The following is a 25,853-nucleotide window of genomic DNA, read 5'->3' as shown; positions in this document are numbered from 1 at the left end:
CAATTTCTTCACTCAGCACACTCAGCAATCATTCACAGCTCATACTGATGCCACCCTTTTTCGTCCACTACATTTGTTTGACACTGTTGTAAAGCCTATAAAATAATATACAGTAATATACTGCTACTTAGTAGTATATTGGCTCCACATCAGAATCCTGCTTATGTGTATTAAGCTGCAGTATAATAGTTCACATGTATCACAATCACACAATAAACACTATTAACCCTTGTGTTGTATTTGGGTCTAAAATGACTCTCCCACTATGTTTAATAGCACAGAAAACCCTCTAAATTACCTTTTTTCAGCTTGAAATTCAATGACTTTTCCTGAAGTGAAGTTCTTATTATTGTTAAAGATTATGCACCTTGTGGGTGGGAGCAGTGATTCAAAAGATGTGAGAAGACGAGTATTTTGTAGTTGAGTTTTGTAATTTCCATTGAATTGTACAGTATACAGTACACTGTTTCCCTTCAATAATGCATTTCAAGCTACTTTCTGCACATTTCTGGTACTTTCTTAGGATATAGAAGTACTATCTCTTGCTAAATAAATAATGCTTACACCCATTCAATACCTTTAGCAGCAATAACAGTGATAATATGCCTCTACCTTAGTAAATAAAACAATTATAACATGTGTGATTTAATAAAAATGAGTGGTGTCCAGTCTTTCTGCCCTTTGAAGAGCTTAAAACCCAGACATTCACTCAGAGTGTGACACATGACAGGTTGATTCTTCATGTAAAATAGATTTTGGCAGTTAAGCTGCTTTATTTTAGAGGCTCAGTGGAGGCGGGTCATTTTGACCCTAAGGACAAGGCAAGCGAACAGGATGTTGAGACAACACAAGGGTTAAAAGAGCCAATCTGCACGTTTTAAAGTTTAAAGCACATTTTATTGATAATACTTCCTCACGTTAATCAACTTGAATTCAAGACTTTCACATTTTAAATTCTACAATATGTCAGTATAAAATGAAAAAAAAATGAAAACACTGTACATTAAACAAGACCCCCTGCCCTTTTGTTTAATGGCCTTGTTTGTACAATCATTCCTATAGATGATCCATTAATCTGGAATAGTTTCAGAAGAGACCAATAAACTGAATTTTTGACACTTGGTTCTTTCATTATGGTTACGCTATGTTCTCCATTTGACAGTAAAAGTTATTATCAGCATTTAATAAAGCAAAGATACAGTTAGTTTTAACTGTAAAATGTTGAGACATCAATAAAGTGTAAATAATCAGGATCAGAATCTGGAAGACTTTATTGCCAAGTGAGCTCACACACACAAGGAATATGATGTGGTGAATGAATATAAAAGTGCAAACTGGACATCCTGACAACTAGTTTGAAAAGAATACTTGAAAAAGCTAAATATCCTGGAAAAACATTTGAAACCGTCATGAACTAAGAGGTAGTGCGTACAAACATTGCCAGAGGCTGAATCAGAATTTTAAAGGGAAGTGATTACAGAAGCTAAAACTTTTCTTGAAGTGTAAGCAGTGAATGAAGCTGAAGTGTCAGTTTAGGTGCTGAGAGAAGTTGCGTTTGGAGCACTGAAAGGAACTGACGTGTCAGCTCTAGTCCTGAAGGAAGTGAAGTTTCTGGTTGAAGTCTTAAGGAGGCACTGTGGAGATGCTGATTTTGGTCTGGTTTGGTTTAATCGTTCATCCACTAATAGAGAACATGAGTTGGGCTTAAATTGTTGTGAGACAGGTTAGTTTTACCCTACTAATGATGTGCTGTTGCAATAGTAATCCTGCTCAGGACGAGAGGAACCACAGGTACAGATATTTGGAACATGTGCTTGACTGAGGAACCAATGGTGTGAAGCTACCACCATCTGTGGGATTATGACTGAATCCTGCCTAGACGTGATGATTCGTGAACAACCATATCACCTCTCCTGTAACCAAGATGACAGCTAATGACCGCAGAGATCCAAAGTGAAGTCAAAATTCCAGTCTTTTCCTCCAGTGAAGGAGCAAAGTTTCTCACCTTCAGTCTCTGGTTTGGTCTTGTATGTAAGATGTAGGACTTTGTGGTATCAAAACTGATGTATGGCCATTTTTTAAATAAATAATAAAAATGGAGATGTAATTTTAAGTTGTTTTTTCCCCAATTATTGTCTATTTCTATGTCCATAACGCATCTTGGTGTCCTCACATTATGTTCAGCGCTATCTTCTGACCACACCCCCTCGCTCCATGCAGCAGCCGCCATTGGTGCTCCATCCAGGGGGAAGTGCTAGCGGGTCTTCGGAGGAGCACACAATCTTCCAGGACGCGGCTTAAAATGCTAAACAGCAAACATGTAGCAGCCTTGAGAGCTCTGAAACCCCAGATGTCACACTCGAGGGACCGACTGGTGTAAAAGGTAACGTTTGTCTCCGTGTTTCTGTGTTTTAAATACTAGCAAAGCTCACATCTGGTTCAGCGGGACGCGGCAGCCTCCGCATCCCGGGAACAGTGATGTAACGTCGCACAGAGAGTTCAGGGGGAGCCGGGGATTGTTATTCGGAGCCTGTTAGCCTCTTAGCACTGGTTTGCCTGCATAGGGACGATAAATTATGACGATATCTTTATGTGAAGTTTGATATGTAATAATTCTCGAGTGAATTTGTGTTAATGTTCCAGATTGTGGAGGCAGCGAGCCAGTTGCCCCATCTTGGCCCAAATACCCATGCAGGGCAGTAGCTACCACCTCAGGGGGTTTTACATGAAAACAGCATGAAATCATCATTTTGAGAATTACTCTCACCATAATGGTCCTGGCACCATATTTCAGTAAAAAATCCATGTCGAAATGGTTAAAATCCCTTGAAATTGCTGCAATATATACTTACAAAATGCAGTTTCTATACAATGCCAATGCTTCTGGTCATTTCTACTTGCAAGTTATGACTAAAACCAAAACAGCTAAGACTATAGAACCATGTTTATATAATATACTTTAAGTGCTTATTTAAAATGCATAGCATCACTGGAAAGTACAAGGAGTTCCACACTGGGAAAAATCTATAAGTGCTAATCCAGCCAGGTGGATCTGAGCCACTACCACCATCCCAAGACGGAGACGAGCCACAGGGCTGGTCTCCATGGACACCAACCAAGGAAGACATCATTTCTGCAAAACACGAAAGCTCACCTAACCTATGCAAAGGCTTTGTGTCACTTCTGTGAGTGGATGAGATGGAAATTAAGAGATGTGGCTCTTTTGTTTTGGTAAAAAAGGAGTAGAATTCAACACCAAGAACTCCACCACCATGGTCCAGCATGGTGATGGTGTCCAGACAACCTAATCCAATGAGCCAAGGGAATGATTTTGGACTTAGCATTTTTAGTAAAAATATTTTTTAATTTCTAGAAATAGTGAGAAGTAGCTATCATCAGTCTCTTTAGCACAGTGTCTTACTGTCTTTTCCCCATGGGGAGGAATAAAGTATCTATTTAATATAATCTAATGTAGTATAATCTTTTGTCAGTTAGGTTTCATCTGGCTGCAAATGACTTAAACATCTGACAGTAACTGTTAGTTTGGAGCACAAGTGTCTTGTTTTTAAACTAACTTGTCAGTTGTTTAAGTCATTTGCAGCCAGATGAAACCTGTCAGTCAAATAAATCAAAAATGTGTGTTACTAGAATGTCCTAAATGTATAAAAACAGTGTGCAAATTACAGAAGACGGTGAGCTTGGCTCCTCTTCATAATACATGAGCTCCCCAAGCAATGTTGATTTGTAAATTTTTTAGGCAATTCTAAAATGCTGACAGTATGCAATTGTTGCCATGCATTTCTATTTTTCTGTATCTTCCCTCTGTGGTGCTGAAAACAGGTATCAGTTGCTAGTTTTCATCTGTTCTTTTTTATAATTCTGATCCTTATTTATAGAAATAATGATTTTTAAAAAGCTAAATCGTATATTTTATGAATTTTTTATATTGTCTAATACTATTTAAATGTAAAAAATAAAAAGTGAACTCCCCTGAAAGCCACAGTGAAACTCACATATAGTGTAAAAATCCACTATTGCATTGTTTTGATGCATGTATATAATCTTGTCATATACACACTTTCATGTCCAGCAGGTTATGGATCCCAGCCTTCCTTGTTTCATCCTTCTCACGCTGCTTGGCTCTGTTGTAAGCTCTTTCGATAACCGCCACCACAATGGCACCCGCCACTATGGTTACTGTGTGCTCGGAGCTGGACCTTCTGGACTACAGATGGGATATTTCCTCTCCAAGGCTAGAAGAGACTACATCATCTTGGAGAGGAACTCAGGACCTGGCAGCTTCTTCAACAAGTAAGAAGCTTTGTTAGAGTTTTCCATTAAAATGCTCAAGAAAACTGTACTCATGTGGCATCCTTTGTGCATCCCAAGGTATCCCAGGCACAGGAAGCTCATCAGCATTAACAAGATCCACACAGGGAGGGGGAACCGAGAGTTCAACCTGCGCCACGACTGGAACTCCCTGCTGAGCGATAAACCCGAGCTTCTTTTCAAGAGAGTCAGCAGCGAGTTCTACCCTCCGGCGGACGCCTTCCCTCTCTACCTGTCTATGTTTGTGAAGGAGCTCGGGCTGAAAGTTCAGTATGGCGTCGACATCGGAAGGATCAGAGCCGTGCAGTCAGCCACCGGAAGAAGCTACATTCTGACTGATCAGCACACATCAGACTACACATGCAGGTACATTGTGTCAACCAGAGATGACAAAATCTTCTTGTTTTGAAATTGCATTGCATTGTGTTGTACTTTTGTTGTCTCTGCTTTAGCGTCCTGCTGGTAGCAACAGGCCTATGGGTCCCTCAGAAGGTAGAGTTTGTGGGTTCTGACCTGGTTGAGGGCTACGAGTCCATCTCCACTAACCCTGAGGACTACAAGCACCAGGCTGTGCTGATTCTGGGAAAGGGGAACTCTGCTTTTGAAACAGCACAGAGCATCTTGGGAAGCGCGAGTCGGGTGCACATGCTCAGTTCCAGCCCTGTCCGACTGGCCTGGCAGACACATTACGTTGGAGACCTCAGGTAATGTAAATGCAAGTAAAGAGAGGATGTTTTCAAAAATAATACATTATTTGTTCATTTGGAAGCAGGAAAACGAAATGGTCAGGATATTTAATGTCACATCTTGAATTTCACCAAGGGGATGAATGTAGTATCTATCTACCTAGCAACCAACCTACCTACCTGCCTACCTACCTTCCTACCTATCTACCAACTGGCCCCTCTGACCTACCTACCAACCTACCTGCCGACCCACCGACCGACCTACCAACCAACCAACCGACTGATGGACCTACCAACCGACCAACTGACCCACCTCCCGACCTCTCGACCGACTGACCTACTGACTGATGGATCTACCAACCTACTGACCGACCCACCTATCTATCTACCTACCTACCGACTGACGGACCTACATACCCAACTACTAACTGATAGACCTACCGACCTACCAACTGACCCACCTCCTCACCTACCAACCGACTTACTGACCTACCTACCGACCTACTTACATACATACCTATCGAACGACTGACCTACCGACTGACCCACCTACCTACCGACCGACCGACGGACCTACACACCTACCTACCTGCCTACCAGTTGACGGACCGGCCTACCGACCTACCTACCTACTAATTGACCTACCGACATACCTATATACCTACCGACCGACCGTCGGACGGACCTACCTACTGACCGACCGACCTACCTACCTACGACCAACCGACGAACCTACCGACCGACCGGCTCTATATCTATCTCTCTGTCTGTCTGTCTGTCTATCTATCTATCTATCTATCTTCAACTGACCAACTGTTTTTGCCTTCCAGAGCCGTGAATAACGAGCTACTAGACACGTACCAGCTGAAGTCTCTCGACGGCCTGGTGGAGGCTCGCCTGGAGAAAATAGTTATCGCTCAACGAATGGAGCAGAGCGGGAGGAGATCTGGTGGAAGGAAGAAAGAGAAAAAGCGGCAGTTATATCTAACTTTAAAAAAGTACGTACACTCCAGGGAAGAGAAGAACAGCTCGGATGTGACAGGAGAGGAACTGCCAGGGCATCACATCGACAACTTCCCCACGCGAAAACCTTACGACCGCGTGATTCGATGCCTTGGATTCCGATTCAACTTCAGCATATTTGACAGGTATAAACAACATGGTCAGTACACTGTAAGGGCAATTATAAAGCAAACTGTATTTCTGAGGATTCACTAAGTATTGTCAAACAAGTAAGGCTGAACCAGAATATCTGAATATTCGGTCGTTGTGGTGATATTGGAATACTGATTTTGAGATGCGAATCTCAAAAGCCGAAGACGGAGATATCCATGCTACTGCTATGCTAATGCTGTCGGGTCGGACTCAGACGGCAAACACCCTGAGAAGCGAGATCAAAGTTCTCGAAAATGCGCTTCACTTACCCCCTCCTCCCCACTTGGCGGCTCATGAGCCAATATTCGGATATTCGTCATTAATTGGGCCCGAATATCCGGAGCCCAGAAATTGCTATTCGGATCAGCCCTATAGACAAGTACAAAGCTTTCAGTCAATTCAAAATGTCATGCAGCCTTGAACACAAATGTTTAACTAAGGGAAAGTGAGTTTTGTCTTACTCAGAGAAACAAGTGTGCATAATTATTAGGCAATTATTAGGCAACTAAATTAGAAAAAATGTCTGAAGTGACCTGTTTCTTCTCACATCTGAAAGAAATATCTAACACAAAACACACTTCAGACTTTATTACACACATACATAATACAATACATGTCACCTGGAAATTACTACATCTAATAAGCATTAAATTTTATAGAGTTTAGAGCATCGAAATGTGCATTGAAATTATAAGGTCAGAACACTCACCTGCCTAATAATCATGCAGTGTAATGTATTATCCTGTCATGAATGACCCTCTCTGTTATTATACTACTAAATTCATATTTTTAGAAAGCTTGTTTATTTTGGATAATGTTCAAGTCTTTAAACCTCTCCTCAGCTCCGCCTGCCCACCCAACAGTGAAAATGCGAAAGGCAGGTTGCCGGGGGTGACGGCCTGGTATGAAGGGAAGGACACCCCTGGTTTGTTTGTGCTGGGAACCGCTGCTCACTCCAGAGACTACCGCTCTTCTGCTGGAGGCTTCGTCCATGGGTTCCGTTACACAGGTGAAAATACAACATGTTTGTTATTTTGTGACATTTTTGAAGCAATACTTGTTGAAAAAGGTTCTTCATTTGTTTGTAGCATGAGGGCATCATCACTTCTTTAGGGATTCCAGCTGTAGGACAAACATTAAAGTTAATGGTACACAAATGACAATTGCACATTTGATTAAAGCAGTTTTGTGCCCATTCTTTAAAGTTTTTTGGCCTTTTGTTGGGTTTGTTAGACAGGTTAGCAGAGAGGCAGACAGGAAAGTAGGGAGAAGAAAGGAGGGAAGACCTGCAGCAAAGGGCCGTGAGCTGGAATCGAACCCAGGCCGCTGCGTCAGACACTATAGCCGATGTTGATGGGTCACCTGCTCAGCCAGCTAACTATCTAGGCGCCTCTTTATGCCCATTCTCGATGTGATCAGCATGATATTTAGACCAACTGCGTTGATTTTCTGTCACAGCACGAGCTGTACATCGTGTGCTCGAACATCGTTACCATAGCAACGAGTGGCCATCAACACGACTGTTGACGACACAGCTGCAGTCCTGGATTCTGAAGCGGGTCGGCGAGGCCTCTGGGCCGTACCAGATGTTTGAGGCACTGGGGGATGTTGTTCTTCTTCGAGGGTAAGCTGATGCTATCTTGGTACCGACAGTAAAAATGAACTTTTTCCATCTATGCTGTTTTATTCATGAGATGTGCTCACTGCCAGCTACGTTCAGGTCCTTTTTATGTTACATGATCAGCTGCTGCTCCCCAGCAGATTATTACATCAGCTCCTGGTGTATCCTAAAGCATCCTTACACACCAGTCTACCTGTGACCATGTTTAATCAGAGGAGTTCTGGCCAGGAGGCATTTGACACCTAAACAGTTTTAGCTTTATTTAAGTAATAGGCACTGGGTTGATGACAAGGAAGCAAAATCTTCAATGAGAAACCTAGATAAACCGTCACTGTATAATTCATCTGAGTCATTTAGAAAGTGTTTTATTTTCTAGAATTACATTTTCACAACCTTAATGATATGTGTTTTTGTAATTTAGGCAATTCATCAGGTCCCTGTGTATGCTCATTACATAGAATTCTGCTCCTCACCGAAGTGAAGTCATCATATAATATTTCTAAACATGACATTAAATGACATTTTCATAAGAAGCAAAGCTACACTTAGTCGTCTTTATGCTCATTATGTGTTTGTCCTCTTCTCTCTCCTTGACTCTAAGCTCTCACTGTGAATACTTGGAGGAGTTTCCGATCCAGGCCTTGCCTCAGTTCTCCTCTCTTTCTGGCCACGAGGTCTCCAGCCACGGACTGATTGTTGTCGTCATGCAGTACGGGAAGAAGAAGATCGACTATCTGGGGCGCAGCAGGGCAGAAACAGACTGGACCAAAGCTTGGCAATCCAACTTCCTGCACCCAGTTTTATACTACTATGACACACTTCCTACTGGTGAGGAGAAAGAATAAAAGTTTATCTACTTCTTACAGGGAGAAAACACTGCAGTTTTTTGCAGCAAACAGACTCCAAATGAAAGTTGTTAATGTAGGTTAATTTCTTTCCCAGAGGAGGAAATGAAGCTGCGTCCTCCCGGCTGGCCTTTACCAAGACCCAAAGCAGTTCATCACATGGTTGAGGACTTCCTCACAGAATGGGACGGTCCCATATCTCACATTCAGCCACTGCGACGCTTCCTGGAGCACTGTGTCCAGACTGACCTCAGGGCTTTCTATGCAGGTAAAGCAGCGTATTGACAGTTGATCTGTTCCTCACTGATGAAATATGACCCGTTTTATAGTCTAAGTGCAACATATTTGAATTCTATATTTTGTTGAGTCCCTACAGTCACTTATGGAGTTTAGCCCAATAAAATGTGTTTACATTTTAAGAGATACTATATTCCTCACTCTTATTATTTACTTAAGGGTATTATATGTAACATTTCCGCAGTAAAATGTATTAAAATAACTGGACCACTTGTGTGATTACTTTATCCCAAATGTTACCGACAGTGTTCCAACCTGCAGAAATCTGTGATTTTTTTCAGTGCAACCGTGCATTTTATTTTGCTTACTTGTCAGGGGCAGCACTTTAGAAGTCAAACAAAACAAAAACATGGAGAATATTTTGAAGTTAAAAAAGTGTGGATAAAGAAATCTCATTTATGTTGGATTTTATAAAGAAGAAAAGTATAAACGGGTGGTAAGTTTTTGTATCGCCCTTTTACTGTCTTATTCCATTTCATAATCCTTTCAAAAAACATCTAAGAATTGAGAAAGAAAACAAAAAACTTCTTTGGAACAAGTAAAAGTTTTCTCCTTTTAAAGACTATCCACCAGAGTAAATGAATATACTGCTACCCAGTTATTCATTTACCTATATTTCTTTCAAGCAACTTTTTATTGGTTATTTTTGTGTCCTTTTCAAAAAAAATTAAAAATACCATTTACCTATTTGTGCGGGCAGCAGTTTACCTGCTTGCTGTGTAGAAGAAACATTTAGGCTTATAATTCTATTATAAGATCACAATGCCACATCACTGTGTAATAATTTGACTACTGCTGTGCCGCTTATTTAAATTGCATATAACCTCTCTTAATTTAGAGACCCGATCCTGCCGCTGTATGATGGCTACAGAAGTTAAAGTCAGAAACAAGGAAGCTGCATTCTACATTTGTTCTACATTTGTTTGGGTTTTAGCAATGTCTGAAAGCAGACCTCAAGAATTGTAGGAAAGTTGGCAACATGAGTCAAAGCTTGAAATGCCATTGATGATGTTCTTAAACCTTTTGGTGTACATAACATATTAGAAATGGCATCTTTTAGGGTAATTATTAACAAGATTGTGTTAATGAAAGTGCATTTTAGAATAGGTTTCCCTCCACAATGAATCACAAACCATATGCTGCACAAGTTGTACCTCTAAACCACACATGTAATCAGTGACATCAAAACAGGTGTTTTTTGTTGTTTTTCTGTGCCGAGTTTCTCATTCCTGTGTTTCCTTCTGTCTTTTAGAATCATGTTTCCGCTCATCTCTCACCCACCGCAAGCCGCCGCTGTATTGTCAGCAGGGATACTTGAAGCAGCAGGGCGTCCCTCACAACAGTCGGCTGCGGCAGCACGTTCACGATGCTGGACTGGCACCTGCTGAGCGAAATGCAGCCACATCAGGGGCCGACCCGGCGTTCCCCAACTACCTGGCACCAGCTGGAGCCTCCGTGTCTTCAGGACTGAAACTTGACCTGTGATTGTTTTACCTAAGGGTGTTAATGCTACCGTATAGGATGCTGTTTTTCCAGAGCTTCTACCTCCTGCACCCCTAGTCATTCCCTTTTTGCAAGACCAAATATATGGACAGCATACCGTCCTACAGAACAGGGGTTTCCATCCTTTGTTTTGGTTTGTGATGCATTATAAATACATCGATTTCCAATCACAAACCCTCAACTCCAAACACTTCACTATTTCAACCAAAGACTGATTTTCATTTCTTTAGTTTAAACCTGTAAAGCCCACTGTTACAAAAATGCAACACCAAGTGTTTTTTAATCTAACTAATATATGTTAATTTAGATATAAGTCAAACTAATAATTAAAACAAAACTTGGTGTTGCATTTTTGCAACAGTAAGTTTTTCAGGATGAAAGTAAAGACATTCTTTATTATTGGTTTTTATTGTTTACATATAAATATATGACAAAAAAATAACAAAATAGAGATTTTTTTCAAATTTTTTCTGGATTTGGATTTTACAGATTATATATATATATACCATCTTTTTCATTTTTTTCATATAATTTTGTATTATTGTACATAAATATATATTATTTTTGCTCATTTCATCATCATTCTATATTTGGGTTTTACAGGGATAATAATATTTAAGTATCACAAAGAATTATCTAGCACTTTAGCAAAGGAAAGTATGAAAAATATATTATGTTTACTTTTGTTAATCAATCCTCGCCCCAAACACTTATGTGACTGATTTTTGGGTCCAAACCCGCAGGTTGGAAACCACTGCTTATTACTAGAGGAGTTCTTTGACCCTTGAAACCTCCTGTATTATTATTATTCCCCACAAATATTTCTATACAGTACACTGTCTCATTTTCATATCATTAAAACCTGTATTATGTAGAGCTATATAGGTGGAGGGTGGCTGGGACAAATGATTATACATCTAAGATTATAGAAATTTAAACATACAGAAAAGAAGGAACCCATGTTTCGTTTGTTTGTGTTTTATTCAAATGAATGTCTTTTTGTGATTGATTTTCATAGTACGCATGCGTGGAAAAATCATTGGCCTGCCGTGGGGAAGGTTTGATTGGCTGGCTCGGTTGCTCTCATCCTATTGGACGGGAGCGAATGAACAACAGTTGATGCGATTGGTGGATAGTGCTCAGAAGCTGTTGACTGTACAATGGGTGTGCCTTTTACTACTTTTATCAGATGAAATGGAAAATGTGAAATAGGGGACATTTTGCTGCTGGGAAAGGAAAGGTACTTACTGTTTACACACTTCAAATGATCCAGGATGGAAAGACTTTAAAGCGGGGAGTGCTGTGTTGTCGCCGTGTAATGGCTCCGGGCGTCGCTGACGGTACAAATGCCGTATTCAAAGTTGACTCCCGGTGCAACTGACGGATTTAGTTCCCCGAAGAAGCTTGTGCGGGAGTTGTAAGGACCGTATGTAACCAGCTAAACTAGCCTCCCTATGTCACGGTGAAGCATGGACGGGTGGAGCTTCGTCGTTGCCTCGGATAATGACCGCTCCAGCTCCGAGGGGGAGTACATGGTGGAACAGGGAGCCGAAGACGAAGCCAGGGAGGCGGCGGACGGAGAGCAGCGGCGGGACGCGGAGGGGATGGACGACGTGGGTGCCGCCGCCGTGGGGTTCGGGATAAGCGGGATAGGGGAGGGGAAGGTGGTGCTGGGTCGAGTCGGGCAGAGAGACGACAAAGAACTCAGGTACCTGCACTTGTTGTGGGAGCCCGGACGAGGAGAGCTCGGTCCGGCTGGCGTGGCGAGCAAGCTGGGGAAGATGACGGGGAGCCGGGCCAGGCGACACCACCGAGCCGTTAGGAACATGGGTCCTGTCGGTAAAGACGTTTACGGTAAGGAACACCTACGTAGACTTTATATGTGCATCATATATACACGTTTTCTAATAAGATAATCCTTTATTGCGCCCCACGCCAGGGGACAACACTAAACATATGTATAGTAATAATAATATGTACAATATATATAAGAATAAAACATGAGAATGAATAAATACAGTATAACTACACTATAAATGACAGCAACATAAAGTGGCTTGTGGAATAAATGAAACTGTAAAAGTGCAAAATGCCAGCAGTGCAAAAAAAACTGTTGTGCAGATTTTACCATGGTTTGAGATGGTGATATGACATAAGTCCAGTTTATGTTAACATCAGAGTGATGCTGATGTTGTAAAGTCTTACAGCAGATGGAATGAATGACCTGTGGTAGGATGGATGCCTCAGTCTGCTGCTGAAGGAGCTGCTTAAAGCCCCCACAGTCTCCTGCAGTGGGTGAGAGGGATTGTCCATGTTTGCCAACTCATCCAACAGAAGATAACTTTTCCTCCACCTCCTTCAGCCTACCTGCAGCTCACTGGCTTCCTCCTTTTTCTTTTAGAAAAAGCACCTTTTATCCACAGCCCTTAAGCCTTACCTTAGGAAACTAGTTATCCACCACCAGGTACTAACACTGACAGTCCTGTAGCTGGTGTGCTCTCTTTCTCTTGTGCTCATTTAAAATGCACAAGTAGCAAATAGTTAAGTTAATCTGCTGCTTGACTGACACAGTGAGGACCCAAAACATAGTTCACTTGTGTTTTTAATCAATGATCAGTGATGCCGTATTTTTGAGGGCTTCAATTCATGATCGAAATGACAGACAAATAGATCTAGAACCTTTTCAAGATTTAGGAGTTTTTATTTGTCGCATTCTCATACTGTATGTGCTTTGAAATGCAAGAAGACAGTTCTCAAGGCTGTGCAATAACAATCAGATTGAAACACTGGAGGACATAGCTCTGTCTGGTCAGGTTTAACGATATGTATCCTTGTATCACTGATATGTATGTGTATTACAACAGTGTGTTATAGTGACAGAAGAAAAGATCATTGAGTTTATGTCATCTTAAAACCAAATGTCAATTTAGTGCAGCATAATGCTGAAAAAACTGACATTGTGATATTTTCTTTTCTGGGATATATGTTGTGAAATGAAAAAGTACAGATATTTGCACTAGAATTGTTTTGTAGGGGAATGCATTTGCATCAAAACTAAAAACATTTTAAAAAAGCTGTTTAGAACCTTTCTCATATGGTGTAACACTAGCAAAGGAATCCAAAATAGTGTTTTGCTTTTGATGGCATTAATATCTGGCTTTGCACTCATCACACAGAGCTTTGTGGTGCTACGATTCCTTTTTGTAACCAAATCTTCCTTGTCAGTGTTCATCTCCTGTTCTCACGTTGGATGTTTTATCTCCACAGCTGTGAAAAGACTGAGGGAAGCAGCGAACAGCAATGACATTGACACAGGTATGAACATTGAGCTGATAGAGTAAAAACGTCATGCTCGCAGTGTAAGATTGTGTTTAGCTGATGACAGTGTTTATTTTCTCAGTGCGTAAACTCCTTCAAGACGACATCGACCCCTGTGCAGCAGACGACAAGGGAAGGACAGCTCTTCATTTCTCCTCCTGCAATGGAAACGAGAGCATCGGTAAGTTGGTGGCACTATTGACAATGTCATGATACTCTTATTGGAAATCAATTTGTAATTTGGTGTGCAGAGTTTAAACCACCATGTCATTGAGCGATACACTAAATACGTCCAGCTGTGCTCTTCTGTTGCTGTCCATGTAGCCTTTACTGTGCTGCATTTCATTTTCATACTTATGAAGGGTTTTTCCACACCTTCCTGTATTGTACACAGCGCTAACAAGAGATTAAATACTAACAATCCTTTTCAAATGTCATTTTTTTTACATTTGCAGTGCAGTTGCTGCTGAGCCATGGTGCCGACCCCAATCAGCGGGACAGTCTGGGAAATACCCCCCTCCATCTGGGTAAGAGAGAGCAATCAGCATGACTCATAAAAGCTGTAGCACTGTACCCAGCAATGCATGACTGCGGTTTAACCTTCATAAAAGTTTGTAACTGCCTAAAAGTCACACCTACAAAAGTGGACAGATATGCTGCAGAATACACCAATGTCTCGCTATATGCTATATGTGCATTTGTTAATGTATTTGTGATGTAACTATTACATTTCAACCTGTGTTTCTGCAGCGGCCTGTACCAACCACGTGCCTGTTATCACCACATTGCTGAGAGGAGGTGAGATCACTGCACAGGTGTTGAATTGTTTGTGCCACTGTGACACTATTGTTTTTTTTGTGTGTTTGTTAAAACCCTTTAAATAGCACTCGTTGAAATACTTTGAAATTTAAAATTTTAACCCTAGAGTGTCATTGGAGGACATAAGACTTTTTTACTTTTGTGGCATTTTTCAAAATTTAGAATTTTCATGTTAAAATTCAAGGTCAATGAAGGTACCATATATGGCTCCTTGCCCGTTAGTGGTAAAAAAAAAAAAAAAAAAAAAAGATTCCAAGAAATGTGTGCAGAAGTTACCAAATATGACCACTTGCCCAATAAAGGGCTACCTGAAAATAAGTAAGAGCAAACTTTGTCACATTAAACTTATGCTTTAAGTACTATATTTGTGGGGTAATTTTGGTTAGCTGTCTGTTGCCCTGAATGACCATATGTAAATGCTAATATGTGTTAATAAGCAGCTATAATAGACTTCTTATTGGGGACTTTTCTACTTATTACTCATAGGCTTGTTGTCCCAAAGCTTCAGTATGAGGTGCTATCAAAAAGTCATGAGAATGGGCTTATAAAAAGCAAAAAGTGCCTAGTTTCAACATGCCTAATTTAAATTTGGGCACTGCCTCCTCTGAAGTAGTCTCACACTGCTACAGCAACCCTTAGAAAGCTCTGTCTGTTGGCATGTCAAGCAAACCTGCGACACGCTGGAATCTCCTCCACTGTTGCAAAACGGCAGCCTTTCAAGCTAAATCTCATTTTGTGGAAGATGAGGAAGCAGGACAGATGGAGTGGAGAGATGCAACATTACAGTAGATGTTGGCCTTGAGAGGCTCACCCTGGTGGATGAATTCATATTGCAAAACCACTTAACAGAAAATGACAAGCATCCTTTTGGTGGTGCATCTGACCTGGTGGGCCTTCCTTGGTCTTGGAGTTTGCAGCATCTTCTACTATGAAAACTGCGCTTTGGTCTTTTGGTCGTGGTTATAGCCATGGATGTCCCTTCACCAGTCATGATCCTGGAAATGAAGGTTGGCAGCATACAAGGTCTCTTGACGTTGATCCTTGCAGACTGTGATCTGCTAGTTCCCAACCACTAGTTGTCACAAAACTGCACATAACACAGGTTCTGATATTAGTGATGCTACATCACTCGGAATCCTGAATCATAAAAGTTACTGGTATCACCTGCACCTGTTGGTTATGCATTAATGTGCCACTCTCACTTTGTGCACAACAGTAACAGACTTGTTTTGATTGCACCTCATATTTTTGTCATTAGATGTGTCCTAATATGGGAAAATAATGGACAGTACTCAGCAGTCAATATTTAATGTGATTTTAGTACGCAAACAGGATACCATTCTCCTTCACTAAATATGAAAAAAGCTTTTAATCAATCGATAAGCTGAATTACAGTGTTTCTGACTAAAATGCAATGTGTATATACTTCCTGGCCTCTCATACTTGCAAGAATTGCCATTTGCTTTTAAAATGTCCTCAAATATATAAATTCAACAATTAAAATTCAGATTAAAATTGAGTTCAGTTGTAGTATAATAATTATATAAATGCCTGTAGCTAACCTAGCTAGTGTCAGTTCAGAATGTAGCATGGTTGTGGCTAGGGATGTCCGATAATATCAGTGGGCCAATATTATCGGATATTGGTATAAAAATGTAATATCGGTAAATACTGTTATTGTTTTTTTTTTGCCTATCATGAAAACTGATAAAATAACGCCTGGATTTCACTGGTATTTACCGGACTCACAGAGGGAGGGAGGGAGAGTGTGAAATGTTGTTTGAGACAGTTAAAAAATATATATGGCATAAATATGGCATTTTTTCCATAACTTAAGTTGAAGTTTTCTTATTTTGCACAGACCATGTTTACATTTGGAAAGCCTTGTTGCATCCAATGGGGCATCACAATAAAATTAACCATGATGTGTTAATTCCACGACAGGAGATATGTGATGTTACCTAAAATTAGTTAAATAGCCCACATATATCGGTATCAGAAATTGAGAGTTGGACAGTATCGGCATATCGGTTATTGGCAATAAAGCCAATATCGGACATCCCTAGTTGTGGCAAATTTTGACCGATCTATAGCAACATTCATCCTTGAATCAGAGTTAATATAACTGTAGAGACTATAGTTCATTTTAAATGGGAATGTAGAAACAATTGTATTTTGTATTCTATGTTATTTCTATTTTACTACTAACCTTTGTGTAATTGTGTATATTCCACTAACCTTTGTTTACTGTATTGTACTCTGGCAAAAGAATTTCGTATGGGATGAATAAAGTAGATGTTATCTTAGAAGTAACTGAAACTAATTAAAAAGCATGTGTAACAAAGAGATATATGTCATTGTTTCTGTTCAGGAGCCCGTGTGGATGCACTCGACCGAGCAGGCAGGACCCCGCTGCACCTAGCACGCTCCAAGCTAAACATTCTGCAAGAGGGAGATTCACGCAGTTTAGAAACCCTGAGAGGGGAAGTCACACAGGTAGAGAGGACTCTAACTTACCTGGTTTAGTAAAGTAAGACTCGGGCATTTGATACATTTTCTGACTGTGTTCTCTCTCAGATTATTCAGATGCTGAGGGAATACCTGAACTTAATGGGCCAGAGTGAAGCTAAAGAGAGGCTGGAGCACATTTCAACTCAGCTGCAGCACACACGGACCAAAGAGCAGGTGACACCTACATACTCACTGAATTATCCCATATTCAAATTCATTAAAATGAAGCTTTATGGTCCATCTCAATGGCTGATTTACCGACTCATACGTGGTTGCCTGTTTTTTTATTTGTTTGTGTTTTTTTAGGTGGATGAGGTGACCGATTTATTGGCCAGTTTTACATCACTCAGTCTACAGAAACAGAATCTGGGTGATAGGTAGAAGATGAAGTGTGTGGAGAGCTGAAGCCCTGCTCTGTTTCAAACAAGCCTCGGCCAGACCAGACGCCTGAACCATGGTGCCAGGGTTGTCTCTCCCAACTCAGTGTTTTATTGGACATTTAGAGACTTTCTCATTTTAACCAAGATACGATCCATATGTAGTTAGCATTTAGCAGCTACAGTCAATCAGATATCACTGTGGGTGACACTACTTAAGACCACAGATTGGCGACTACAGATAGAGGCGGCTGCATAAGTGCCAAAGTCGTATGTAGACTTGCAGAATTAGACTTCAGGTGCCTGCCTTTTTTGCTGCACATTTCATACGACTCTCCTCTTTCACTATGTGTGTGGTACTGTTTTATAAATCCCTTTCACTACAGGAAACAAACCTCTAAGTAGAAACCTGCATGCTGAAAAATTGGGATTGAGCAGTAAGGCAGGCCTGTTTGGTTCTTCCAATGAATTTGCCATTTGATGCAAATATTCCACCAGGAAAAATCCCTTCAGCACTTTTTACAGGGGGCTTTGGTTAAAAAAAATATGAACATTCTACAGCATTTTCCCCCATAGCAAAATGATGAGGTGCAGAATTATTGGCACTGACAGAGTGCTGTGGAGATGGGTCAAAATATGTGAGACTACAGCCCAAATTTCAAATTAATTTATTGGAAATCAGTGAAAAAAATCTAAACAGTAATATAACTGAAAACATCCTAAGTATGGTATCCAGTAATTTTCCAGTCAGTCCCTGGACACACAACAACAAAAATTATTCCTGTCTTGGTTAAAATGAGAAGTTCTCAAATGTTAAAATCCAACACTGTAGTAGATGATAAGGAAAAAACTAACATATCAGCTTTGAAGAAAAAGCATAAAAGAAACCCCTAAGGACAAATCCATTGACAACGGCAAGCTGGTGGACAGAAGCTAACCCAGAAATGCAGTGGGACCTTGGCTCTTTATTGTGTGTGTGAGTGTGTGTTTAGTGTGTGTGGGAGAGTGTTTGAGTCAAAGTGTGTGTGTGTCATGTTCTTTTTGCCTGCCGTCATTAGACAAGTTCTACGATAATTATGAGACACAATGATTTTCACTGTTATGCTTTGGGTTGTTTATCGACGGCATCTTTGTATTGTTGCCTTTTGTCTTGTATTGCATGTTTCTGTGTGATCTGTGTCCGTGTACGGATCTGGTAATTGGATTTTCCGTTCTGAAACGGGTATTGAAAAAAAAACGAGTGGTTATTTGATTTTCGTTTTAAAATACAAAAAATAAAATTGAAATACAAGGCGTTTTTCCTTTTCATGATCAAAAAGGGACATACGATTTTTTAAAAAAATGCTTTGATTTTCGTTTTATATTTAGAATAACAAAGAAGTAAAATCAGTAAGCGACAGAAACGAAAAAAGGTCCGTTTTTTCATTTTCTGATACCGGAAGTGGTCATCAGCAAGTGTGGAGCCAAACGACAACAAGATTCTCAGAGGGCGAAACAAGAGAGCAGTGACTGGTCAGACTGACTGAGAGCCAGAGAGCAGTGATTGGTCAGACCATAGATAATATAGAAGACAGCGCGCTGGCTATCTAGTCTTCTATATATACATCTATGGTCGGAACGTCTGGTAGCATCTCTGGCTGCTGTTGACCTTGTTTTTGGAGTAAAACACGGTAAGAAGATACATACTTGTAACCAGTAGCGTTGTTTTGTTGTAAGTTAAGTCAGCGACTTGTGAAGAGTTGTGTTTTGTCGTGTTTGAGCAGGTGGTCCGGACGCGTTAGCTAGCTAAGCGGCTAAGTTAGCTAGCGGGCTAATTAACACAGGTGGCTAACTTACCGCTGAACACCTGTGTTAATTGCTGCCACAACTGTCCGTCTTTAGAATGAACTTCTCAACCTGTATTTCTCTGCTGTGTATTTTAGCTTTTAAAAAAGTTATTTTACTTTAAGGTTAACTGAAACCCGTTCAGCTGCACTGAAGTTTAACATTCAGCTGGTTTCAATTAACATTGCAACATTACCTCTCTGAATCTCCATAATTTCATTAAATCCCTTCTCTCTTCCACTGCTCAAGTTCAATCCAGTATATAAAGTGACATTAATAGTGAATAAACTAACAACCAGACATTGTATTTATTTATTTTTGCATGTATTTGTAGTAAAACATGAGTTGAAACATCCTACTTTTTGATCTAGAACTGCACAAGCCGTTCATTTTCAGTCACATGACGAGTTAAACTCCCCTTTTTATGTGAGGTTGAAGCAGAAAGTCTGAGTTAACAAAGAAAGTTCTTTATAATTTGTCATACCTGTTATCTCTGACTGAGGCTTTAGTTTTTGTTGAGCCTATTTACACGTAGAAACTTTGTTCAGGAAAATTTCTCAGTAGCTCAGAGGACAGGCTGCTTTTTACACAACCTTGTAAGAGAATGTCTGTCAATGCTTTCACCAGAATTTAGAAACACAACACTTCCTAAACAGATATTTTGAGGCTGTGAGGTTGAACGTTTGTTCAGTGTGTTTGTTTGTAGTCTTTCTGTTTCTAGGTGGAAGCTGAATTAGTGAGGATGACTCCTGCTCCTGTCATCTCTAAGCTCCTCACACATCTTTACCTGCACATGAGGAAAATCACTGCTGTAGAATGCAGGTATGTTTGTCATTATTACAAAAAGATGTTGCCTGGTGACCTGTCAGAAACCCATTATACAGAGTCAGCCAAAATAATGTTTACACACATCAGGAAAAGAAAAACTTGCATAAATATTTCAATGCCAAATTTATTCAGACATCACCAGATTAATAAAAGTTATCTTTGGCCTCTACAATTACAAGAGGTGCTCAAAGTGGTGGCCACTGGCTTCCAGACATTTCTGTTGTGTTGTCGACGTCACTTGTTGATGCTCCATTCATGAGGGTAGCGCCATCTGGTGGGAAAACATCGTACAACAGGACACAGAGTTATCGTGATTTGATCAAACTTAGAAAGAGGAATCTATATGTATAGAAGTACTTATACAAATGAAATATCTATAAAAGTTTTTCTTTTCCTGATGTGTGTTTACATTATTTTGGCTGACTCTGACTCTGTGAACTTAATGAGAACAAAACTGTGATTTAATTGTTGCTCTGAAAGCTTCTTTAGTGAAAACCGGCTGGTGTTCTGCTTTGAAACAAACTGCTGTTGAGGTCTGTGTTTTTAGGTTTAACCTCACAGTTTCTAAATGAACTGATAGTTTTGTTTTTCCTAATCAATGTGGACGTTATAATTGATGGTAACATTTACTGATCATATAATCAGCATGACAATATAACAGTATAACATTATGACCACCTGACTAATACTGTGTTGGTCCCTTTATGCTGCTAAAACTCCTCTGACCCAGTGGTTCATCAGAACCTCTGGGGATGTCCTGTGGATTCTGTGGATCCTGTGGGTTGCAGGGTGGGTCCTACCTAGACCAGGCTGATCCTGGACCATCCCACAGATGCTCCATCAGATCTGGATGTGGGGAGTGTGGAACCCAGGTGAACAGCTTAGCTCTGTCGTGTTCCTCGGACCACTCCTGAGCAGTTTAATTTGTCCTGCTGAGGGAGGCAGCTGGCATCAAGGACTGCTGTTGCCATGGAGACTAGGGGGTTGTTTGTCCTGCAGTGTTTAGGTGGTGGTACATGTCAAACATCCACATGAACGTCAAGGTTTCCCAGCAGAACGTTGCATTAGAACAAGATGATGGATGTTGTTCTCTTCAGCTGTCAGTGTTCAGAATGTTGTGGCTGATGGGTGGATCTGTCTGCCTTTACTCTGACATCCAGAGTTATACAAAAGTGGAGTATGTGTGCAGTGCAGAAGAGATTTACTTTATTGGATGCAGTTTTAGTGGCCCCATCAGAGAAAATCATATCCATATACAGATTTTTATTAATTCCAGGGCTGGTTCAGTAAAGATTATAATAAGAACTACATCACATAATTCTTTGTCGCAGTTGGAATTTTGCAGACTGAGAGATGGTTGAGAAGGTTTGCAGTTCTTGTTTTAGCAAAATATGTTATAATAGGGGGCTGCACAGTGTTGTAGTGGTTAGCACTTTCGCCTTGCAGCGAGAAGATCCCTGGCTCGCATCCCGGCTTTCCCGGGATCTTTCTGCATGGAGTTTGCATGTTCTCCCTGTGCATGCGTGGGTTTTCTCCGGGTACTCCGGCTTCCTCCCACAGTCCAAAAATATGCTGAGGTTAATTGATTATTCTAAATTGCCCGTAGGTGTGAATGTGAGAGTGATTGTTTGTCTCTGTATGTAGCCCTGCGACAGACTGGCGACCTGTCTAGGGTGTCCCCTGCCTTCGCCTGAGTCAGCTGGGATAGACTCCAGCCCCCCCATGACCCTAGTGAGGATTAAGCGGTGTATAGATAATGGATGGATGGATGGATGTTATAATAGAAGATCTTTATTGTCATTGTACATGAAATTATCTGCAAACCAACAAAGTACATCAGTCTGAGGTATCTAAAAATAAATAAAGAAAAATGCTTCTAAAGCCAATAATAAACAGAATATTTTGAGGGAATATTCTAAAAAGGAAAGAAAAGCTCCATTCTTACTCCTCTCAGGATAAACTGTCATTAAAATTGACTTTAAATTTAACTTCAACACGAGATAAAAACATTTACTTTCATTACTGATGTTGTCAAGTTTTAATAAAGTTCATGCTACTTTTATAAAATGATGAAAGTGAATAAATTGTATTTCTGTGATCTGTGTTTAATTTCTGTCTTTTCTCCTGTCATCCAGATGTTCAGAGGGAGATGATGCCACATCTGGTCCAGCTGATGGAAGGTCTTGAAGTTCTCTGACTGGCCTCGACTGAAGATGGTCGTCTCATTGGATTTAAGGTTCAGATGCTCAGTAACAAACTCCACCAATGAGCCAACAGGGAAGCTTTAGGTTTATTAAATGTTGCTATGAAGGTTTCGCTGTTTTTCTTTGTGAATACAATGTGCTCCACCTGAAACTTGAACTAGAACTTAGAAGTAAATCCTTCCATCTGAAAGGATTTAGTTGCATTAATAACCTCATAACATTCTAATTTTTATTCCAGTCTTGGTTGGAAATGGAATCTCTGTATTGATTCAGGTAAAAACTGAACTTCACAGCATGTTGGAGCAGAACAACCAGATGAAAACTGTGATGGTGTTGGATTGTCAGACCGTAATGTTGCAGCTCAAAGCAGCTTTTCTAGCTCAGTTCATTCTGACATTCAGCTATGAATCAACACAGCAGATGGTGATCCATGCTGTGGAAGTCTCACATCTCCTGATTTAATGGAGCTGCTTTGCACTTTTTACACTGTTTATTCACCAACACTTTATTTAATAAAAGTCCCATCTAGTTTTTATGAGGAATGTGATGTTTTAATTTCTCTGTGAATAACTGCAGTCTAATGCAACAGCTGGAGTTGTAACATCTGTCCTGATATTGATCATGAAATATTGATCAGAATACTGATGGTTAACAGTCATCTCTGAAATTTTACATTAAAATCTTTACTTGTGTTTTGAACTTTGGTAAGAAGCAGAAACGTTAGCGTTGCCATGGATACATGAGTGTTAAATTCTGTTCATGTTTTTATTTTGGGAAATGCAGTCCAGTTGCAGAATGTGGAGGAATTTAGTCTCACAATCACAGACAACAAATATTATCTGAAAGTCGGGTTATTGTTGTTTATCAGCACAATACAAAAAGATTAATGCTAGAAATATTCCAGTTAATACTCTGGAATATCATGATTTATGTAAATTTACCTCAATAATATGAATGTTCAGGTTAAGATTGTACAGTGATATTTATTATGTAAGTTTAGCTGATTAAAGTTTAGGACTCTGCACTAAAATATTATTTAAGTTGACATCATTATTATAATATTTAGGGTCAGACTCTACAGTATTGAGATTAAGAAATCAAATATTCTATAAAATGTAAATACACTGAACTCATTTGGATATATTAGAATCTACAATATTATTTATGACACAAATCTATCTAAATCAAAATTTTAATCATTTTTACTGCAAACATTTACTGGACTGATTTAAATATTAAAATCACTCCTTTCTAATCCTCTGCTGTACATTCAAACCTGAGGCCTTAAATAGAAACACACAAGTATCTGATTGAAGGAACTTCTGCAGAGTCCTGGTTCCAGAACATGATGATAGAATTATAGACAAACTTTAACAAAAGCTGCCTGAGAGTTTACAGGTTTTTATCTTAGATTTCTTCACTAATTTAATGAGTTATCAGCAAAAATCAAGTGTTTATTTGATGAACTTCATTTCCTAAAACATCCAGAATTGGAGCTCATATCTTTGGCAGCTGTAAAGTTTCTGCTCCTTCAAAGTTCACAACACAATGAATGAATTCCTAAAACACTCTCAATGCTGGAGAGCGTTTGATGCTGAAGCAGTGATCAGTTTTTCTGTTTCTTCTCTGGAGATGCACAATGAGGGACGTCTGCAGAGACTGAGAAAGAGTCTCACCACATCCTGACATGAGGAAAAAAACTTTATTGAAGACTACAATGAGAAAAAACTATCAGACAGCAGATGGCTGCATTCAAGGTGAGCTCTGAACATTTGATCTGGAACAGGAATTCAATAACGGCAGCATGAGCTTCATTTCAGTCTGTAGCTGCTGAATTCATGGATGAATCATCTGGCACTAGAGAGGAAGACCATCAAACATCCACATCAGCTGATGGAGGTCCTAGAGTCTCACCAAACAAACAACCTACAGAGTGAAGACCTCCAATCTGATTGGACGGCCTCCTATTCAGCCACATGTGTGAACAAATGCCTCTAAGCTGATTTGTTTTCTAAAATAAATCTAGTTTGAGTCCTAATCTATGCCTGAGTGTTTGCTTCTTTACACCGCTGTTAATAGTTTAGGCTGTTAGATTGTTCCAGATAAGACAAGTACAAGATACTTCAGAGCCGTTCTACCACGAGCCTGACAGGAAGAACTCCAACAGCTACTGAATGTTCCTGTGGTTCCCTCAAGGCTACAGGAGGAGCCCTACGAGGACGAGCCGGTCCACCTGATGGTGGCCAGTCGCTGCGGTTCAAAGCCAACACCGACTACGTGGACTTCTACTGGACCACACGGAGGCCTTCAAACCGGACCAACAAGTTCAGCGACTCCCCGACTCGTGGGTCTGAGGACGTTGCCGAGCCTCGGTCCAGCTGGCCTCCTGTCTGTGGGTGTTTGAGTGCTGAGAGGTTTGTGGATGCATGTGAACGTATCTGTGTTGAAACAGCAGCTTTGGACTCAGTAACGCTGGGAAAAACCAAGAGCTCCTTTATTTGTGACTTCCACTAAAAAACTGATGAAAATAAGTTTGCCAGGGTTCTGACTGATAACAGATTATTAAATAATGAAAATAATAGTTTAAATATTCCTTTAAACAATCCTTTTAGGACTACATTTCCTTTACACTGACTTCTTGGTATATGTACAAGTATTTTGGGTGGAATATACCATTAAGCCCAGTGTTCAAGGGTTTTTCTGGGAATATACCATTAAACCAACCTTTTAGGTAAATGTTCCAGTTATTGAATATTTGTCTCTCTTTACTGTTGCAGCGGTTTTGCAAATTGCAGACGGACCCTGTTCACTCCATAGACACCAATGTTATTCCTGTAGCTTGAAAGACAGCTACTTTTGATAAAACTGGGCTTGTAGCACATTGTCTGCCTTGCAACAATGGGAAAGAGGCACCGTTTATGTTTTGACAACCTATATCTAATGAGTTATTGATGCTGGAAGTCCGAATCTGTGAATATCTTTCCAACTTTACTGAACTTGGGGCCACTACCACCGAAGGAGTGATATATTTAATTTTGAAAAAAGCCTTTAGCCATACTTAAAGCTTTAAGTGCTTTATTAACACGGAACTAAAAATTTTGTATTGTTTTATTATCACAGGTTCTGTCTGAAAAGAGGTGGCATCATTTTAAACAGTGAAATCAAACTAATAAAATGTAATGACCAACCAGTGAGCAATACTGGATTCTGCAAAAACATAAACTTTTTTTAAAATCTAAATCTTATCTTAACACAGTTAATGTATTAACTTATTTATGTGTGTATGCATGTATTTATTGATTTATTTAGTACTGTTAACATATCAGAGTTCTGAGTGAATTTTTCTTAAGATAGGCAAAGGCCATTTATTGATTACCTATAGGCTGTTAAATGTTTATTAAAAACTAAAAAGCATTTTAAAAAAAACAACTTAGGCATTTATTGAGTCACTAAAATACTGTAGAGTACAGATCACATCAGCATGATTATAAGCATCCTCTGGTAAATGAACAACCAGATACTGATGTCTCTCACCA

At 40.0% G+C, this 25,853-nt stretch overlaps 2 protein-coding genes and 1 long non-coding RNA gene across 4 annotated transcripts; all 3 read left to right on the top strand.

The window, feature by feature from the left end:
- Nucleotides 1–2,223: 2,223 nt before the first annotated feature.
- On the top strand, nucleotides 2,224–11,396 carry foxred2 (FAD-dependent oxidoreductase domain containing 2). 2 transcript variants are annotated; one of them, XM_023280659.3, is made up of 10 exons: nucleotides 2,224–2,383; nucleotides 4,094–4,311; nucleotides 4,390–4,695; nucleotides 4,782–5,033; nucleotides 5,846–6,163; nucleotides 7,013–7,179; nucleotides 7,629–7,794; nucleotides 8,393–8,619; nucleotides 8,734–8,904; nucleotides 10,186–11,396. In XM_023280659.3, the coding sequence occupies exons 2-10, from the start codon at nucleotides 4,097–4,099 to the stop codon at nucleotides 10,416–10,418; spliced, it is 2,055 nt and encodes a 684-aa protein (XP_023136427.2). In that variant the 5' UTR covers nucleotides 2,224–2,383; nucleotides 4,094–4,096; the 3' UTR covers nucleotides 10,419–11,396. The 2 variants fall into 2 exon arrangements, with proteins under 2 accessions (XP_023136427.2, XP_023136437.2); XM_023280669.3 differs by having other exon boundaries at nucleotides 2,226–2,383; nucleotides 4,091–4,311.
- Nucleotides 11,397–11,546: 150 nt separating this feature from the next.
- ankrd54 (ankyrin repeat domain 54) lies at nucleotides 11,547–18,752 on the top strand. Its single transcript, XM_023280636.3, has 8 exons — nucleotides 11,547–12,290; nucleotides 13,704–13,751; nucleotides 13,837–13,935; nucleotides 14,210–14,281; nucleotides 14,505–14,552; nucleotides 16,945–17,069; nucleotides 17,151–17,258; nucleotides 17,391–18,752. The coding sequence occupies exons 1-8, from the start codon at nucleotides 11,906–11,908 to the stop codon at nucleotides 17,463–17,465; spliced, it is 960 nt and encodes a 319-aa protein (XP_023136404.2). The 5' UTR covers nucleotides 11,547–11,905; the 3' UTR covers nucleotides 17,466–18,752.
- Nucleotides 18,753–20,120: 1,368 nt separating this feature from the next.
- On the top strand, nucleotides 20,121–24,355 carry LOC129347576 (uncharacterized). Its single transcript, XR_008599764.1, has 2 exons — nucleotides 20,121–20,985; nucleotides 22,249–24,355. It is a non-coding gene; the product is annotated as an uncharacterized LOC129347576 (long non-coding RNA).
- The last annotated feature ends 1,498 nt before the right edge of the window (nucleotides 24,356–25,853 follow it).

Source organism: Amphiprion ocellaris, chromosome 19 (assembly GCF_022539595.1).
Source record: "Amphiprion ocellaris isolate individual 3 ecotype Okinawa chromosome 19, ASM2253959v1, whole genome shotgun sequence".
Classification (NCBI taxonomy): Eukaryota; Metazoa; Chordata; class Actinopteri; family Pomacentridae; genus Amphiprion; species Amphiprion ocellaris.
The sequence above is the reverse complement of the archived record's forward strand: the minus strand, read 5'-3'. Positions and strand labels throughout refer to the sequence as shown.